At 46.2% G+C, this 19,471-nt stretch overlaps 1 protein-coding gene across 1 annotated transcript; it reads left to right on the top strand.

Annotated features, from left to right (window-relative positions):
* Positions 1-208: 208 nt before the first annotated feature.
* Positions 209-11,051, top strand: LOC307206897 (uncharacterized protein). The gene is made up of 6 exons (XM_079960378.1): positions 209-355; positions 2,505-2,631; positions 3,331-3,408; positions 5,900-5,983; positions 7,049-7,293; positions 8,294-11,051. Exons 1-6 carry the CDS (start codon positions 248-250, stop codon positions 10,085-10,087), a joined length of 2,436 nt encoding a protein of 811 aa, XP_079816504.1. The 5' UTR covers positions 209-247; the 3' UTR covers positions 10,088-11,051.
* Positions 11,052-19,471: the final 8,420 nt, after the last annotated feature.

Genomic DNA, 19,471 nt, shown 5'->3' with positions numbered 1-19,471 from the left:
TTTTCTGCTGAATTCACAAAAAAAGGGCACTTCTTTTGTCTTCCTCTGCCTCCCTTGCAACCCTTAGCCAAGAGATCTCCCTCCCTCCCCAATAATCAGAGCGCCTTTCTCAGTGCCACCCACGGGCATCGCTGAGACACTTCGGGTTCCCATTCGCAGGCGGCCAGCGCAAAGGAAACAGCTGTTGCTCCTCCTCGTTTGAATGGGAGCCGGAAGTGAAGGCGGCGCGGCGCCCTTCCCTGTCCCTATGGTCCATTGTGCAGGCCCGCAGGGAGGTGGCCTCCTCGCGAGTTTACCTCCAGAAGAGGAGCTGGGCCAGCAGAGAGAGAAGAGTTCAGGGTGCAATGCAAGAAAGGTCGGGGAGAGCATGCCGGATCTTGCCTTCTTTGCATTGCACGACGCTCCTGCAAGGCAGGCCAGATGGGATGCTCTGGGGAGGCGCGGCTCCGGGTGCAAAGCGGTTGAGGGGGGTGAAGGAGCGCAGCTTTACACGCACCTTGATGGGGGGGGGGGGGAGAGGAATCGGGGAATCTCCTTTTTCTGTCTCCTAGGCATGGTGGGAAATCCCAGGGATTGCTTTAATTAATTCAAAGATTTGTTGCATTTGTTGTTGTTGTTTAGTTGTGTCCGACTCTTCTTGACCCCCTGGACCAGAGCACACCAGGCACTCCTGTCTTCCACTGCCTCCCGCAGTTTGGTCAAACTCATGCTGGTAGCTTCAAGAACACCATCCAACCATCTCATCCTCTGTCGTCCCCTTCTCCTTGTGCCCTCCATCTTTCCCAACATCAGGGTCTTTTCCAGGGAGTCTTCTCTTCTCATGAGGTGGCCAAAGTACTGGAGCCTCAGCTTCACAATCTGTCCTTCCAGTGAGCACTCAGGGCTGATTTCCTTAAGGATGGAGAGGTTGGATCTTCTTGCAGTCCATGGGACTCTCAAGAGTCTCCTCCAGCACCAGAATTCAAAAGCACTTAACCCGAGGTACCACTGTATAAGCTGCCTTATCCTGATTCAGACCATTGGGTCTATCTTAGATTAGTGTGTCAAACGCCGACTGGCATATTTGAATCCTGGCATCTCCCAGAGTCCTAGCCCGAGACTCTAACCACTACAACACACTGCTGTGCGTGCTCGCTCTCTCTCTCTCTCTCCCCCTCCCTCCCTCCCTCTCTCTCTCTCTCTCTCTCTCACACACACACACACACACACACTCCCTCCTGAAACACTAAAAAAAATGTTCCTAAAGCAATGCAGTGCTTCCCACCATTGTTGTTGTTTAGTCATTTAGTCATGTCCGCCTCTTCGTGACCCCCTGGACCAGAGCACGCCAGGTACTCCTGTCTTCCACTGCCTCCCGCAGTTTGGTCAAACTCATGCTGGTAGCTTCGAGAACACTGTCCAACCATCTCGTCCTCTGTCGTCCCCTTCTCCTTGTGCCCTCCATCTTTCCCAACATCAGGGTCTTTTCCAGGGAGTCTTATCTTCTCATGAGGTGGCCAAAGTATTGGAGCCTGAGCTTCAGGATCTGTCCTTCCAGTGAGCACTCAGGGCTGGTTTCCTTCAGAATGGAGAGGTTTGATCTTCTTGCAGTTCATGGGACTCTCAAGAGTCTCCTCCAGCACCAGAATTCAAAAGCATCTATTCTTCTGCGATCAGCCTTCTTTATGGTCCAGCTCTCACTTCCATACATCACTACTGGGAAAACCATAGCTTTAACTATACGGACCTTCGTTGGCAAGGAGATGTCTCTGCTTTTTAAGATGCTGTCTAGGTTTGTCATTGCTTTTCTCCCAAGAAGCAGGCATCTTTTAATTTCGTGACTGCTGTCACCATCTGCAGTGATCATGGAGCCCAAGAAAGTAAAATCTCTCACTGCCTCCATTTCTTCCCCTTCTATTTGCCAGGAGGTGATGGGCCCAGTAAACATGATCTTCGTTTTTTTGATGTTGAGCTTCAGACCATATTTTGCACTCTCCTCTTTCACCCTCAATAAAAGGTTCTTTAATTCCTCCTCACTTTCTGCCATCAAGGTTGTGTCATCTGCATATCTGAGGTTGTTGCATTTATACCCCATCTTTTCCTCCAGGGAGTCTGCGTGGTTCTCGTTTAATTCCCCTGCACAACAACCCTGAGAGGTAGGCTAAGGCTGAGCCCTGGTTCACCCACTGAGCTTCATCATGGCTGGACGGGGATTCGAACCCGGGTCTCTCTGGTCCTAGTCTGATACTTTAACCACGGCACCACATTGAAATACGTTTTAATGTATTTTTAATCTTTGTTGGAAGCCGCCCAGAGTGGCTGGGGAAACCCAGCCAGATGGGTGGGGTACAAATAATAAATTATTATTATTATTATTATTATTATTATTATTATTAGTGGAGTCGTAGAGTTGGAAGGGACCCCCAAGGATCATCTAGTCTGACCCTCTGCAACACAGGAATATATGTGATTGTTCCCAAACGAGGGTCCAACCTGCAACCTTGGCGTTATTTGCTCTCTTCCAGGACCTGGTGACATTTGAGGAGGTGGCTGTGTTTTTCACGGAGGAGGAATGGGCTCTGCTGGATCCTGGCCAAAGAGCTCTGCACAGGGAGGTCATGGAGGAGAATTATGAGACAGTGACTTCTCTGGGTAAGGATGCTCCCACCCCTCCCCCGCCTCCACAGAGGCAGAGGACTTGCCAATCAGAAGGTCGGCGGTTCGAATCCCCGCCATGGGGTGAGCTCCCGTTGCTCGGTCCCTGCTCCTGCCAACCTAGCTGTTCGAAAGCACCTCAAAGTGCAAGTAGATAAATAGGAACTGCTCCGGCGGGAAGGTAAACGGCGTTTCCGTGCGCGGCTCTGGTTCTCCAGAGTGGCTGGGGAAACCCTGCCAGATGGGTGGGGTACAAATAATAACTTACTATTAAAGGTAAAGGTACCCCTGCCCGTACGGGCCAGTCTTGACAGACTCTGGGGTTGTGCGCCCATCTCACTTAAGAGGCCAGGGGCCAGCGCTGTCCGGAGACACTTCCGGGTCACGTGACCAGCGTGACGTCGCTGCTCTGGCGAGCCAGAGCCGCACACGGAAACGCCGTTTACCTTCCCGCTGGTAAGCGGTCCCTATTTATCTACTTGCACCCGGAGGTGCTTTCGAACTGCTAGGTTGGCAGGCGCTGGGACCGAGCAGCGGGAGCGCACCCCGCCGCAGGGATTCGAACCGCCGACCTTTCGATCGGCAAGTCCTAGGCGCTGAGGCTTTAACCCACAGCGCCACCTGCGTCCCAACTTACTATTACTATTACTATTACTGTTTTGTGATCAGAAGCATCTGTTTTTGTTTCCTCGAAAGAATCAGATGTTAGCTCCTGCTGGGAAGAAGGAGACGACCCGTTTCCCCAGGATCCGAAAGAAGAAGAGACATCAGCAGGTAGGTGCCCAGCTTTTGGGAATAGAATAAATTGCCATTATCATTTCTGACAGATTAACCCAGTGGTTCCCAAATGTTTGGCGGGCTCTTGCTCCCTTGGCTTACATCAAACTCGTCCCCAGTGACCCCTACCCTATGAAAAGCATTATTCAGAAAAGCGGCTTGCAATGCATTGTTTTGAATTTTATTGTGTTATTGGCTTCCTTCACATTTATTCAAAATCCAATTAAAACTACAGTCATACCTCATGTTACATCCCGTGGCGACCCGGAAGTACCCGAAAGGGTTATTTCCAGGTTTCCCTGCTCGCGCATGCGCAGACGCGCAAAAATGATGTCATGCGCAGAAGCAGCGAATCGCAACCTGCACAGACATGCCGCTGCAGGTTGTGTTCTTTTCATGTTGCGAACGGTCCTCTGCAACGGATCCCGTTTGCAACCAGAGATACCACTGTACAGTACAGTGGTGCCCCGCAAGACGAATGCCCTGCAAGACGAATGCCTCGCAAGACAAAAAACCCGCTAGATGAAAGGGTTTTCCGTTTTGGAGGCGCTTCGCAAAACGAATTTCCCTATGGGCTTGCTTCGCAAGACAAAATGTCTTGCGAGTTTTTCCGACTTTTTTCCCCTTCCCCCCCCCCTTTTTCTAAGCCGCTTATCCGCTAAGCTGATAAGCCGCTAAAAGCCGCTAAGCCGCTAAGCCGTCAATGGGCTTGCTTCGCAAGACGAAAAAACCGCTAGACGAAGAGAATCGCGGAACGGATTCTTTTCGTCTTGCGAGGCACCACTGTATTCAGCTTAACTAATTCCACAAGATTGATGGGTACCGACTTTTCAAAGCCTGATAGACATTTAAACTTCCATTGTTCACCCCACCCCATTCCTCTGCCTGCCTCTTTGCGCCTCCCCTGGTAACCGTACCGCTGCACCACCACCAGGGGGCAGTAGTATCGCCCGCTTTGGGAACCGCTGGGTTAACCTCTCAGGCTATGCGTTCTTCCGGTGGGCAGAAGACTAGGGTTAAGCAAACTGATGGAAGGTAAAGCTCTCACTACTAATCATGATGACTAATCATGAGCACCAGCAGCTGAAATGGGCCATTGTCTTTACTTCCTCCTTGTGGGATTCCCATATGGATCCAGTTGGCCTTTGTAGGGATGTTGCAAAAGCAGAACAGATGGATTCATGAAAGAGAAAGCTCTCAGTGACTGCAAGAAGACAGCGCTTGAGGGTTGTTGCCTTATGTCTTTTGGGCTTCCTGGGGGATGCTGAATGAGACAGACTTTTGGTGTGATCCAAAGGACTCTCCTCATAAAGAAAATCTCTTCTGATGGGAGACCACATGGTCAAATGTACAGTGGTGCCTCGCAAGACGAAAAACTCGCTAGACGAAAGAGTTTTCCGTCTTTTGAGGTGCTTCGCAAGACGAATTTCCCTATGGGCTTGCTTCGCAAGATGAAACGTCTTGCAAGTTCTTGCGAGTTCCCCCCCCCTTTTTCTAAGCTGCTAAGCAGGTGGCGCTGTGGGTTAAAGCCTCAGCGCCTAGGACTTGCCGATCGAAAGGTCGGTGGTTCGAATCCCTGCGGCGGGGTGCACTCCCGCTGCTCGGTCCCAGCGCCTGCCAACCTAGCAGTTCGAAAGCACCTCCGGGTGCAAGTAGATAAATAGGGACCGCTTACCAGCGGGAAGGTAAACGGCGTTTCCGTGTGCGGCTCTGGCTCTGGCTCTGGCTCTGGCCAGAGCAGCGATGTCACGCTGGCCACGTGACCCGGAAGTGTCTCCGGACAGCGCTGGCCCCTGGCCTCTTAAGTGAGATGGGCGCACAACCCCAGAGTCTGTCAAGACTGGCCCGTATGGGCAGGGGTACCTTTACCTTTACCTAAGCCGCTAATAGCCGCTAAGCCGCTAATAGCGCTAATCCGCTAAGCCGCTAATAGCCGTGCTTCGCAAGACGAAAAAACCGCAAGACGAAGAGACTCGCGGAACGGATTGATTTCGTCTTGCGAGGCACCACTGTACCAAACACCAGCTTTCCTGTTACTTCAGGCTGCGGGTTCCCAAACTGCTCCTCCCACCTGCCAAATTTTATCTCCTATTCCCCCCACACCACTGCCTCTGTCGCTGAGAGGCAAAGAGCCCTGTAAACGTTCCCCTTTAACAAGGCATTTGGCTGCTTAACATCCTGTATCCTTTTAAATTTGTTTGTGTGTGGGGGGGTATTGTTTTGTTTCTTGTTCTTGTTTTTATTTTTTATTTTTTCACCTTGTATTTTTATGCTGTGAACCGCCCTGAGATCTTTAGATGAAGGGTGGTATACAAATTATTATTATTATTATTATTATTATTAGCCAGGTGAATCCTGCTGGATCCTATCATTCAGCTGGAGGTCAATGCATTTTCCTCTGGGCTTTTTGGGAGAAGGCTATAGCAGTGGGTGGACATGGAATATATTTTGTCCTCGGGAGCAACTAGCCTGTTTGTTTCTTTGAAAGAAATCCCCAAACCGGACTTGATGTCTTGGCTGAAAGAAGAAGACCCGATTAGGTGGGGCTCGGAGGAAGTGACAAGATGGGCAGGTACCGATTTAATTTTATTGTTAGAAAATCTTTATTAATTTTCACATAGACAAATATACACGAGTTACATAACATCAAAGAAAATGATGCAAATGAATAGAAACGATGAAATAAGAAAAGATAAAGAAACAAACAAACATAAACAAATACAATATATTACACTTACATGACAGATTAAAATATATAACTTCCAATAATTCTCATTATACTACTTATATTTTCTGTATTCCTTGCACAGATTCATATTATTTTGTTTTGTGTGTTTATATATATATGAAAAATCCACTATTATATTTTATGTAATTCTTGGTTACCAGTATCACTCTATTTCTGCAAGTATCTTATTGTTTGTACAGTACGCTTTAAAGTATTCTTTAAATATTTTCCATTCCCTATATACCTTCTGGTTTGACACTCCTCTAATTTTTCCAGTCAATTTTGCTAGTTGCAGGTATTCTGTCATAAGAATTTGCCACTCTGTAATCATTGGTAAGATTTCATTCTTCCAATTTCTTGCCACTATTATTCTGGTTGCCGTAATTGCGTACATAAACAATGGTTTTATATATATTTTTATTTCCATTGGTAATATACCTAATAGAAAAATTGCTGGTCTTTTTAGAAATGTGAGTTTGAATAGTTTTTTTAAATTCACTATAAATGTTATTCCAAAATTCGTGGATAACTTCGCAGTTCCACCACATATGGTGGCAGGTACCGATTTTAAGAAACGTCTTGGGAAAGGTTATGATGTTAGCAAAAACTGTGGGACGATATCTGGGCTTCTTAGAGTAAATCCGAATATTGGCGGTGGCAAAGGCTGCATACACCCCATAACTTGATTGAACCACGTCCCGGCAAGAGTCCCTGTGTTTACTGAGGTCTGGGTGGTGTTGCGATGGCTTCAGTGGGGTGAAGTTGCTCAGCCAATACCGGGACACAAATATCAACAGTCATCGATACTGGGAATCCCAACAGAATCCCCTGATCACTTTCTCTGGTCAGGGAAAGGTAGAGGAAGAAGAAGGTTTGTCTCAATAGAGATTATTCTTGCTCTGCTTACAGAGACCCAGAAAGGCCAGAATATCGACTGCAAGGTTGTCGGGGAGGAGGGCACTGCCCAAGATGCCCTGCTGGCGAGACCGTCGACCTCCGCCAAACCGCTGCCGTGGCTTGGCTTTGAGTGCGCCTTTTGTTTTGTGTCGCAGAAGGGCAAAAACGTGACGGTGCAGTGCAAGTTCTGCTTGCCGAAAGTGAAAACGGTGAGCGCCGCCACAACCTCCACGTCCAACTTGAAACGGCATCTGCAGGTAGGTGCCCAATGGAGACACCTGAGGCTGAGGCTTAATGTCTGGTTGGCCACTGCCAGAAGAGGAGAGAGAGAGAGAGAGAGAGAGAATTAAATTTCTGTTTTACATTTAAAAATATTCACTTAAACAACCTTAAAAAATATCAATGACTTCCCTTCCTCTCTTTCCATGGTTCATTTTGCGCAGCATAAATACCTGCATATTTTATATAAACTAAACCATTCCATGTTCCATTATTACATCCATCAAAACTTATTTACATTGTTGAATTTATCTTAATTCGGCCCACATTTTCAAATAAACACAATTTTCCTCCGTATATTCAACAAACATTTTCCAATCTTCTCTAAATGTATGTTCTTCTTGTTCTCTTATTCTGTATGTTAGGCCCACAAGCTGTGCATATTCCATCAGTTTAAGTTGCCATTCTTCTTTAGTTGGGACTTTGCTCATTTTCCTTTTGGGGCTATAATAATAATAATTATAGTAAGGTAAAGGTAAAGGTACCCCTGCCCGTACGGGCCAGTCTTGACAGACTCTGGGGTTGTGCGCCCATCTCACTTAAGAGGCCAGGGGCCAGCGCTGTCCGGAGACACTTCCGGGTCACGTGGCCAGCGTGACATCGCTGCTCTGGCGAGCCAGAGCCGCACACGGAAACGCCGTTTACCTTCCCGCTGGTAAGCGGTCCCTATTTATCTACTTGCAGCCGGAGGTGCTTTCGAACTGCTAGGTTGGCAGGCGCTGGGACCGAGCAGCGGGAGCGCACCCCGCCGCAGGGATTCGAACCGCCGACCTTTCGATCGGCAAGCCCTAGCCAGAAATTATAGTAGGTAACAGTAAATATTATCATTAGGACCCATGGAAGGGATGGGGGGAAGTCAGGAGATTCAGAACAATCTTCATATTCAGATTTTGAATTGCTGTTTGATGTACATTCATATTTTTTTTTAATCAAATTTTAAAAATTATAAAAATAATGTAATGCTCTTTTCTTTTCCAGAAGCAGCACCCAGAGCAGCTCAGAGTCCTCGAGGCTGCGAAACGGAAGAATACAAAGAAGCACGACTTCTCCGAGGCGGAAGACGCGAGCTGCTTGAGACCTCCCAAGATACCGGCAACCCTGGAGAGATGGGGGTCCAGCAGGGAGCCTGTCAGCCAGAAACTGCTGGATAAGAAACTGCTGGATTTCATTGTGGAGGAGACGGTGCCCCTCCAGCTGGTGGACAAGCCCTCGTTCATCGAGTTTGCTCGCCTGGGCCTCGGCAAGGAGCTCTCCATCATGTCCTCCAAGACTCTGAAAGAGAGGCTGGAAAAGAAGGCCTACCACATGCGGGAGGAGGCGGCCATGAAACTGACACGGGTGCAGCATGTGGCGACCACTGCGGACTGCTGGACGCATGGACGGAAGACCTACCTCGGGGTTACGGCCCACTGGATCAACCCGGAGACCCTAACTCGGGAGTGTTGTGCCTTGGCCTGCCGACGCCTGAAAGGACACCACGCCTACGACCTCGCCACGACTCTGCACAACATCCACGTGGAGTACAAAATCCACCACAAAGTGGTATGCACCACCACAGATAACGGCTGTAACCTGGTCAAAGCCTTCAGAGCTTTCTACACAGACAAGGAGGCGGTGGATGTCATGGACCAAGTAGACGAAGGAGACAACGACCAGCAGGAAGTGGATTTTGTGGATGTCTGTAACATTCTGGACACGGGTGAATACAGGGCCGCTGAAGAAGAAATGTGCTTGCCCCCACACCAAAGGTGCGCAAGCTACACGCTGAATTTGGTGGCCACCCAAGACATCGAGAGAGTCCTCAACTCTAAGAATTCTCCTCTGGGCGGTTTCAAGAAACACTTTTGCTCCTTGCTGGGGAAGTGTTCTAAGCTGTGGTCCAAACAAAAGCAATCGCCGATTACCACAGAGTACATCAAAGACCACTGCGGGGTCTTGCTCAGGGTCCCCAGTAAGACCAGGTGGAGCACCACCTACGATGCTCTGAAACAGATAAGGGATCTATTGTCCACTGCACCGCAGAAGATGGATTCCATCCTGGACTTCTGCTCCTTGCAGAGGATCACAGCTCCCGAGGCCCAGGTGGTCCAAGAATATTGCGAGATCCTTGCTCCTGTGGCCCAGGCCCTTGATATCCTTCAAAAGGAAAACGGCATGTTTATGGGTTACCTGCTCCCCACTCTCTATGCTCTGGACCATAAGTTGGAGGTGCTGGAGAAGAAGCCTGCAAATTGCACCTACTGCCGTCCTCTGGTGAAGATTGTGCGGGAAGGGATAAGGAAAAGGTTTGAGCCGATTTGGAAGGACAGGAAGCTGTTGGTGGCTGCCTGCTTGCACCCTCGGTTCAAGGTGGACTGGTTGGATCTGTGCAACACTGAGATCGGCAAAAGCACCATGGAAGCTTTGCTGAGAGCCGAGATTCAGAGGGTGGTCACCGAGCAGGTCAAGAGCTCTTCGGAGAGGGAGTGCACCGTCGACTGCGATGACGAGTTTTTCGGCATACAGTCCCGAAGCAAGAAGTCGGCATCGGACTCTGCCGAAGAGGAGGTCTCGCGGTACTTGAAGTTCCCCAACAGCGAGCTGTCTTCGCTGCATGCCTTCCCGCAGATTTTGAAAAGTTTCCTTGCCTACAACACGGGCCTGCCTTCCAGCGCCGCTGCTGAGCGCCTCTTTGGCGCAGGGGGGAACGTAATGACCTTGAAAAGACATTCTCTGGCGGATGACATGTTTGAGCACCTGGTGCTTCTAAAGCAGAACAAAGGCATGGTTTGAGGATCTCGCTCGTGCCTAGGGAGATGGCACCGGATACCAGCTGAATTTCCTTATGCTGTCAAGGGGGCCTTGCCGTTATGCTGGAGGGGGGTGTGGTGAAAGAGGATTGGTGTTTCATTTGGGGTGGGGTTGCCCCAGGGCTTTTTCCCCCGGCTGGGACTCACCAGAACTCAATTCCCGCACCTCTCAGGTGGTCGACATTGTCATAACAGTTCTACCTTGGAAGTTGAACAGAATTCGTTCTGGAAATCCTTTCGACTTCCAAAATGTTTGAAAACTAAAGCGCGGTTTCTGATTGGCTGCAGGAAGCTCCTGCAGCCAATTGGAAGCCGCAGAAGCCCTGTCAGACATTCAGCTTCCAAAAATAGTTTGCAAACTGGAACACTCACTTCCGGGTTTGCAGAATTCAGGAGCCAAAATGTTCAGGAACGAAGCTGTTTGAAAACCAAGATGAAATTCTAGCCTTGTTCTCAGTCGGAACAATTTAGCGATCCCAGAGTGCAGCAAAAAGACCTGTTAGCAATGTTACCAGCTTCCAGCGATGGCACCAGAAGCGGGTCTCTTTGCCCACAAAGGGTGGGTGGTGCAGTAAAATTTGGGGCACAGCTTTATGTGAACATTTGACCCAGCACGGAAGAGTTGTTGAAGGTAAAGTGAAACGGGACAAATTGCTTCTGTTCATTAGTTTTGTTAATAACAATACCGGCTGTCCCAGATCTCCAGTCACCCTTCTGGCAATGTGGAGCAGCTAGCTCCACCGAATGGAAGGACGCCAGTCGAACTCAACTTTTTTTTAATTCTGTCGTCTTCTACTCCTCAGCAGACGTGTTTCCCCTCTCTCTGTTCTTTGTTGCTGTTGTAGTTATGTCAGTAATTGTTCTCTACTGCTCAGCTGCCGTTTTCTACATGTAATTGTGAATATCAACTTTTTTAAAAAAAATACGGATGTGCCATTTACAATGAATATTTGAATACTTTTTCTTAGTTTTCCTAGCTTCATAGGTCCCTTGACTGTACAAGTTACTTTTCAAGCCCGTACGTCGTAAGCCTGGCACACAGCTAGTATGTAGAACTCAGAGTCTGGGGCTTGTGAGTTTGGTGGGGGGAAATGAACAATCCATATCCCGCTAGAATGTAGATTTTGAGGTTTTCTTTATTCTCTTAACTGTGTTTTTTACACTTGAGAATGTTGGGATGGGGATGAAAGGCTGAGGATGAGCTTTTTCTTTTTCTTTTGTTCCCTAGCATGGAATTTGGCGTTTCCACAGCTGCCACACACTGGGTCATCATCTTCATCGCATTCTTCTTCTTGGTCAGTTAACATCAGTTCTGACCCCATGAGCTTATATGTGAAATTAATATCCCCACCCCGCCACTGTACCCAAAACTTTATTTTTCTTTTTTTCACATTGAATTGCATTTGCCATTTTACTGCCACTCACTCCTGTTGAAGTGGTCCTGAACGATTCAGTATTGTCGGCAAACTTGGCCACTGCGTTCATTGGTCTCCTGATGATATACTTCATATACAGTGGTACCTTGGTTCTCAAACTTGATCCGTTCCGGAAGTCCGTTCCAAAACCAAAGCGTTCCAAAACCAAGGTGTGCTTTCCCATAGAAAGTAATGCAAAATGGATTAATCTGTTCCGGACCTTTTAAAAACAACCCCTAAAACAGCAATTTAACATGAATTTTATTATCTAACAAGACCATTGGTCCATAAAATGAAAGCAATAAACAATGTACTGCAGTCACACACACAATCAATCAATCAATCAATCAGTAGCTGAACTGGGTTCCACGCAGTCACAAAAACAAAACAAAAAAGAGCCGCAAAAACGCAAAATAAATAACAAAGACAGACAGACCTCAGCATAACACTGAAAACGGAAGTGTGGCACTCAAAACGGAGCACATTTGGCTTCTGAAAAAAGTTCGTAAACCGGAACACTTCCTTCTGGGTTTGCAGTGTTTGGGTTCCAAGTTCTTTGAGTACCAAGGCGTTTGAGAACCAAGGTACCACTGTAGATCTTCCCATACAGATTTGGGCATCTTGGGCCCTGTTTGTTCTTGACAATTTTGTGGGTACGTTCCTAGGGCATTCATTCCATCAGCTTAGCCCAGCCAGAGGCAAAGTCAGGAGCCAGCCAGGCCACCAGCCAAACATTACCCGTTTCATTTAAACTATACTTGTAACCATTGACAATGTAGATTTATTTCACTTCCATCTGAGGAACTGGGGAGTGGGTTGGAACCACAGCAAGCGAAACGCTATAGATAAAGGCAACGCCAATGGTAAAGATAGGCAGCGTAAGACATAAACATTCGTACTTTTTAGCTGCAAATACTTGTCGCGCTTCTGATCCATCTCAGGGATTCATAACATCAGCTGCAGAACACAATCGGGCCAAGCCCGTTCCTCAACAAAAGACTGTTCTTCAGCATCTAAGCCATGCTGCCAGTTGAGAGGCTGGATGCTGATGCACCAGTGGGGTCGCAGGATGAGATTCCCGCGGTGTGTTCTAGCGTATTGCTCTGCTTTCCTTTGGACCACATCAGCGAAGCCAAGAGGAAGATCTTGTTGTTTGGGCAGCCCAGGAACCCCCCCCCCCCACACACACACATTGCCCAGGCTTGTGCCCCAGGAGGTGCTAACTTGACTTCACACACCCCCTAGGCACACTTCATAGAATCATAGAATCATAGAGTCGGAAGAGACCACAAGGGTCATCGAGTCCAACCCCCTGCCAAGCAGGAAACACCATCAGAGCGCTCCTGACATATGGTTGTCAAGCCTCTGCTTAAAGACCTCCAAAGAAGGAGACTCCACCACACTCCTTGGCAGCAAATTCCACTGTCGAACAGCTCTTACTGTCAGGAAGTTCTTCCTAATGTTTAGGTGGAATCTTCTTTCTTGTAGTTTGGAACCATTGCTCCGTGTCCGCTTCTCTGGAGCAGCAGAAAACAACCTTTCTCCCTCCTCTATGTGACATCCTTTTATATATTTGAACATGGCTATCATATCATCCCTTAACCTCCTCTTCTCCAGGCTAAACATGCCCAGCTCCCTTAGCCGTTCCTCATAAGGCATCGTTTCCAGGCCTTTGACCATTTTGGTTGCCCTCCTCTGGACACGTTCCAGTTTGTCAGTGTCCTTCTTGAACTGTGGTGCCCAGAACTGGACACAGTACTCCAGCTGAGGTCTGACCAGAGCAGAATACAGTGGCACTATTACTTCCCTTGATCTAGATGCTATACTCCTATTGATGCAGCCCAGAAGTGCATTGGCTTTTTTAGCTGCCGCGTCACACTGTTGGCTCATGTCAAGTTTGTGGTCAACCAAGACTCCTAGATCCTTTTCACATGTACGGGTGTCAAGCCTGGTGTCACCCATCTTGTATTTGTGCCTCTCATTTTTTTTGCCCAAGTGCAATACTTTACATTTCTCCCTGTTAAAATTCATCTTGTTTGTTTTGGCCCAGTTCTCTAATCTGTCAAGGTCGTTTTGAAGTGTGATCCTGTCCTCTGGGGTGTTAGCCACCCCTCCCAATAACGACTTCATTGTTTTTTTGAGACAGACGGATTGCAACAATGGTTCTCGCATATTCATTTTCTTCAGCCTTTCCACTGAAGTGCTAACTTTTATTAAGAAGAACCTTAATAAAGTCCCATACGACCAGAGAATTTGCACCTGTCCATTGGGGGATATAGGAAGCCCTGAAGACATATTTTTTAGTTGTTCCTTTTACGAAGTAGAGAAACCATTGACCCCCTGCTGGTGAGGCTTGCTGACCTCCCGGTAAAGCAAAAATTTAATCTCCTGTTAGGCAAGACCACAAGATGACCCGGATTGTCGCCAGATTCTGTGCACAGATCTGTAGGCGCAGACCATTCCCCGATTCAATCTAGTTTGTTAAGAAAATTCCCGAACTCGGATCCATGGGCGACTCTGGGTCAGGTCATTTCTCTTAAGGTTGTTTTTTTTATTATTATTAATTTTTTAAAAGAATTTTTCTTTTACAAATTATATAAACACACTCATATTCAAAATGATAAACAATTTTTTTAGACTTCCCCCCGCCCCCTCCGCAATCCTCATACTTTTATATTTATTCCACATTTCCTTTATAACTGTATTGCCAGTTTGTAAATCTTTACGGCTCTTTTCCCTTTTACAATACCCTTTCTCATTCACAAAGCCTCTTTAAAACCAACTAGCGTTGTCTGCTCATCACAAATATTTTCCAGATAAATCGTAAACTTTCTCCAGTCCTGAGTGAACTTGTGGTCTTTTTGGTATCTAATTTTTCCTGTCAATTTGTCTAGTTCAACAAAGTCTATCAGTTTCCGTCTCCATTCTTCCAGTGTCGGTAGTTCTTCTTGTTTCCATTTTTGGGCCATTAAGATTCTTGCCACCGTCACTGCATATTGAAAAAGTTTATAGTCACTTCTATTGATTTCTCTTCCTGTGATTCCCAACAAAAAGGCTTCTGGTTTCTTCACAAATGTATATTTAATCATCTTTTTCAACTCATTATATATCATTTCCCAGAAACCTTTTACTTTCTTACACTCCCACCACATATGGTAAAATGACCCTTCCCTTTCCTTACACTTCCAACATTTATTACAGGTTTTATACATTTTTGCTAGTTTAACGGGAGTGATATACCATCTATATACCATTTTCATAATGTTTTCCTTTATCGTCATACATGCAGTGAATTTCATGTTTTCCTTCCATACCTTCTCCCAATCTGCTAACTGTATATTATAACCAAAGTCCCTGGCCCAATGTATCATAACCGATTTAACTTCTTCGTCTTTTGTTTGCCATTCCAATAGCATTTTGTACATTTTTGACAGTACCTTATAATCATTATTTATTATTTCTTTTTGAAATCTAGACTCTCCTTCAATATATCTCCTCTCTTTACAATCCTTTTTAAACATTTCATTTGTTTGGAAGTAGTGCAACCAATCATATACATATTTTTTGACTTGTTCATATGGCTTCAATTTCCACTTCCCCCCTTCTTTAATTAATCCAATCCTCTCTCATGTTTATCTTTTTGACACTCATGACACATAAATTCCCATGAAACATTATCAAACGCTTTCTCTGCATCCACAAACATTAATACGGCTTGTCTCTCATTACTGGCAGTCAAATATTCCAAAATATTTATTATATTTCTTACATTGTCCTTCATATGTCTGCCAGGAAGGAAACCTACCTGGTCTTCATGAATATGTTCTTGCAGTATCTTCTTTAATCTTTTTGCCAAAATACCCGAAAAGATCTTGTAATCTGTGTTTAGCAGAGATATCGGTCTGTAGTTCTTAACTTGTGTGAGATCGCAATCTTGTTTTGGTATGAGTGTAATAAAGGCTTCTTTCCAGGTTTCTGGTATATCCTGTTGTTTCAAAATATTATTCATAACTTCTTTTAGGTTGTTTATCAAAGTTTTTATGTGTTTATATGCCTATCGCACTTAAAATCCATTGTTGTATATTGTTTTAAATGTTTGTTTTGCTATTGGGATTGTAGGTCCATTTGTGTTTCTCAAGCTGGTCTCTGATCGTAATAAATTTCATGTTTCATAAGAAGAACTGCAAATAACTTGGGCTCTACATAAAAGCACAGCCATCTGCTCTTTGAGTCATATGGCATTTTATTGGAGCTGCCTCTGATCTTTCACATACAAAACACACACAAACCCCAAGTAGGACATTATATCTGAAGGGCACCCAAATGTGGAAATGTCTGCAATGTGCTTGACAAGAGCCTTTAACTGCAACATTCCACTTTCCTGATTTTGTTCTTAATTACGCAGAATTTGAAGTATAGCAATAGATGAGACTTAGTAGTTTAATAAGTTAGACTGCAAGTATATAACGGGTGAAATATAAGTAATATAACAGCTTTATGCAGTAAGAAAAGAACAGCATGGAAGGTTGGATGGGAAGTCAGTGGATAGAGATTTATTCTGAGTGTTGTCTAAAGGTATTTGTAAAATCTGAAAATTTAATGAAAAAGTTATGCCTCTTCATAGCTCAGCTGGTTAGCTGCTGTAATAAACGAAAATCTGCCCTTATGGGGGACACAAGAGCCCTTATAGAGTCCTTTGCAGGTTCTCCATTGGTTGGAGAAAATAACAGAGGCCAACCAGAGAATACTGAGAAGCAAAGCAGCTAGTAAGCCTGATCTTTATTGAACTGTTGCAACAGGGTGCCCCCTTCACACGCAGGAGAAGGAGGAGAACCCAGAACAAAGGTGTGTCCGCCCTTATATAGACATTTTAAATTGCCCGCCTTGGAGTCCAAGACCACCCCCAGAAACATCATACCTACATCACAGAAAGGGCGGTCTACAACAGAAATCTGAGTGCGCTGTTTATCTCCTGTCTGGCAGGTTACCTCTTAATGCTTACTTGATTGGATACCCTGGGGAGCCTGGCCAGTCTTTTGTAATGACAAATACTTAGTTCCTGAACCAGGTCACAGGCTCAACCTATTCATACACAGACATACCTTTAAGACCGGATTTGTGAAGGAAAAGACAATGGGGAGGCGTTTCCATTTTCCTTGACCTTGCAGAGAAATCATTTGGTCAGTTTGGGAGTCAAAGTGGTTTCAGGGCTGTTTTCCTGTGTTGCTTCAGACATGTGATTTATGTACGCGTTTGCTTGGTACATTTATGAATATAAATTTATTCTTAAATTTTTTACCTTAAATTTTTTATTTCACTGCTGATAACGCCCAGGTTGCAGGTTCGATCCCCATAAGGGGCAGCTGCAGATTCTTACATTGCAGGGGGGTTGGGCTGGATGATCCTCAAGGTCCCTTCCCAACATTATGATCTTGGCACCCCCACAAGGAGGGCTGCTGCAGCTCCCTTTGGGGACCTCTGCTGAAGCCAGACCCCGACCAAATGGGTGGTGGGTGGGTAAAGGGGGAAAAGTGAAATGGGGGGGGGGGCGAACACCCAGCTGATGTCATTCAGCCCTCCAGTAAAAGAACCGAGCTCTGGTTTCCTAGAGAGGCAGGAAGCTGCAATACGAAGGAGTGGGGAGAATTGGAGATGGGTAGGTCAAATCTGTGTCCAGGGCAGCTGTTTACCAGCTCCATCTGGTACGTAGGCTGAGACCCTATCTGCCTGCAGACTGTCTCGCCAGAGTGGTGCATGCTCTGGTTATCTCCCGCTTGGACTACTGCAATGCGCTCTACGTGGGGCTACCTTTGAAGGTGACTTGGAAACTACAACTAATCCAGAATGCGGCAGCTAGACTGGTGACTGGGGGCGGCCGCCGAGACCATATAACACCGGTCTTGAAAGACCTACATTGGCTCCCAGTACGTTTCCGAGCAAAATTCAAAGTGTTGGTGCTGACCTTTAAAGCCCTAAACGGCCTCGGTCCAGTATACCTGAAGGAGCGTCTCCACCCCCATCATTCTGCCCGGACGCTGGCGGTTCCCTCATTGCGAGAAGCAAAGCTACAGGGAACCAGGCAGAGGGCCTTCTCGGTAGTGGCGCCTACCCTGTGGAACGCCCTTCCAGCAGATGTCAAAGCGATAAACAACTACCTGACATTCAGAAGACATCTTAAGGCAGCCCTGTTCAGGGAAGTTTTTAACGTGTGATATTTTACTGTATTTTTGGTTTTTATGTAAGCCGCCCAGAGTGGCTGGGGAGGCCCAGCCAGATGGGCAGGGTAGAAATAATAAATTATTATTATTATTATTATTATTATTATTATTATTATTATTGGGGGTTCTCTGCATATTCCAAGAGGAGACACCGGATTGCAGAGGAGGAGATCGGAGCTTGCAGAGACAAAGAGGTGCAATGCACAGAATTAAGAATTTGCTTTTTTGCAAGGTTGTGGAAGAGATCTTGAAGAATAGTGGGGGAGGAGGGAGGTTCATCTTCCCCTCTCGGCTTTCTCCTAATCCATAGTGCGCACTCTGACCCATGCAACGCAGCCGCAGGATGCATCCCGAACTGCTGGACCGTTTCCCTTTGCAAAATGCTCTCTGAAGCCGCCTCTCCCTGCAGGTGGAAACAGCCTCCCCGGGGAATGTGCAATTTGGGGGGGGGGGAGGGGGTTGTTGGAGGAGAAGATCAAAGCGCACATGCACACCCCGCCCGCCGTTTATCTGGGGGGAGATTTTCTCTTCGCCCTGGTGCCGAAATGACTTCAAAGCAAGCCATTGCAACCTAACAAATTCCAAATCAATCAATAAATCAATAAAGCCGACCGCTTTATGCCAGCTGCTCAGCCAGGAACAGTCTCCGGCGACCCAGGTGTAGTTGGACTACAACTCCCATCCAGTTCCAGCTACTTTGCGCAATGGCCAAGGGTTATGGGAGGTGTAGTCTGGGATGTTTGGCTGGCTGCAAGTTTCAGAAGGCTGGCTTAGATCAACTGTGCCACTCTTGTGCCAATAATTCAGGGTCTTTTCTTTATTATAAATTATTTCAGGAAAGGGCTCAGTGGTAGATAATTTGCTCTGCAGGTCCAATCCCTGACAGCATCTTCTCACCCTACTCATTTTATTCGTATGCTCCTCTTCCATAGTTGAAACCATGCTCAAGGCAGAGGTTGGATGGCCCATCTGTCATGGATGCTTCAGCTGAGATTCCTGCATTGCACTTCTGGGAAATGATATATAATGAGATGAAAAAGGTGTAGTGGTAGCCTTACTGTTCATCTGAGAACCCACACAGGGGGAAAACCCTATAAATGTATGAAATGTGGAAAGAGCTTCAGTCAGAGCAGTAACCATACTTCACATCAAAGAATCCACACAGGTAGAGACAATAGAAATTAATTGTGTGTGTAAAGTGTTTCAGGAACAACAAAAGTCTGCACATGGAAAAAAATCACACATGGGGTGCGGAAAGAGGGACATTAGTCTTTTTGCATCTGGAAAACTAATGTATTAGCTGTATTAATGTAGGGTTGCCATATTTCAAAAAGTGAAAATCTGGACACAAAAGTTGTTGAGCAAAGTTGTTGAGCGATTTCTGCCCAGACACTATCTGGAAAATTCTGGATGTATGGCAACCCTATATTAATCTAATTAATAGTGAGGCTTGCTAATATATACTGCAAAAAGTACAATGTATCTCAAAAACTACACACAGTATGTGTATGTATTGAAAATTGTTCTAAGGTATTTTAATTGTTTTATTGCTTGTGTGTTTTCCATCCTGGGCTACTTTGGGAGTAAGGGTGGGATAATGATTATGATACTTAAACCTTAAATGTATGCAATACGGTAACTTGACCATTCAAGACAGCCATAAATGACAATAGTGCAACGTTTTCTAGCATTGCTATGTTAATTATTGCCCGTAGTGGAGTAGAAAATAATTCT

The sequence above is a fragment of the Podarcis cretensis genome (genome assembly GCF_951804945.1).
Source record: "Podarcis cretensis genome assembly, chromosome: 2".
Lineage (NCBI taxonomy): Eukaryota > Metazoa > Chordata > Lepidosauria > Squamata > Lacertidae > Podarcis > Podarcis cretensis.
Note: the sequence above shows the minus strand (reverse complement) of the source record. Positions and strands in the feature narration are given on the sequence as shown.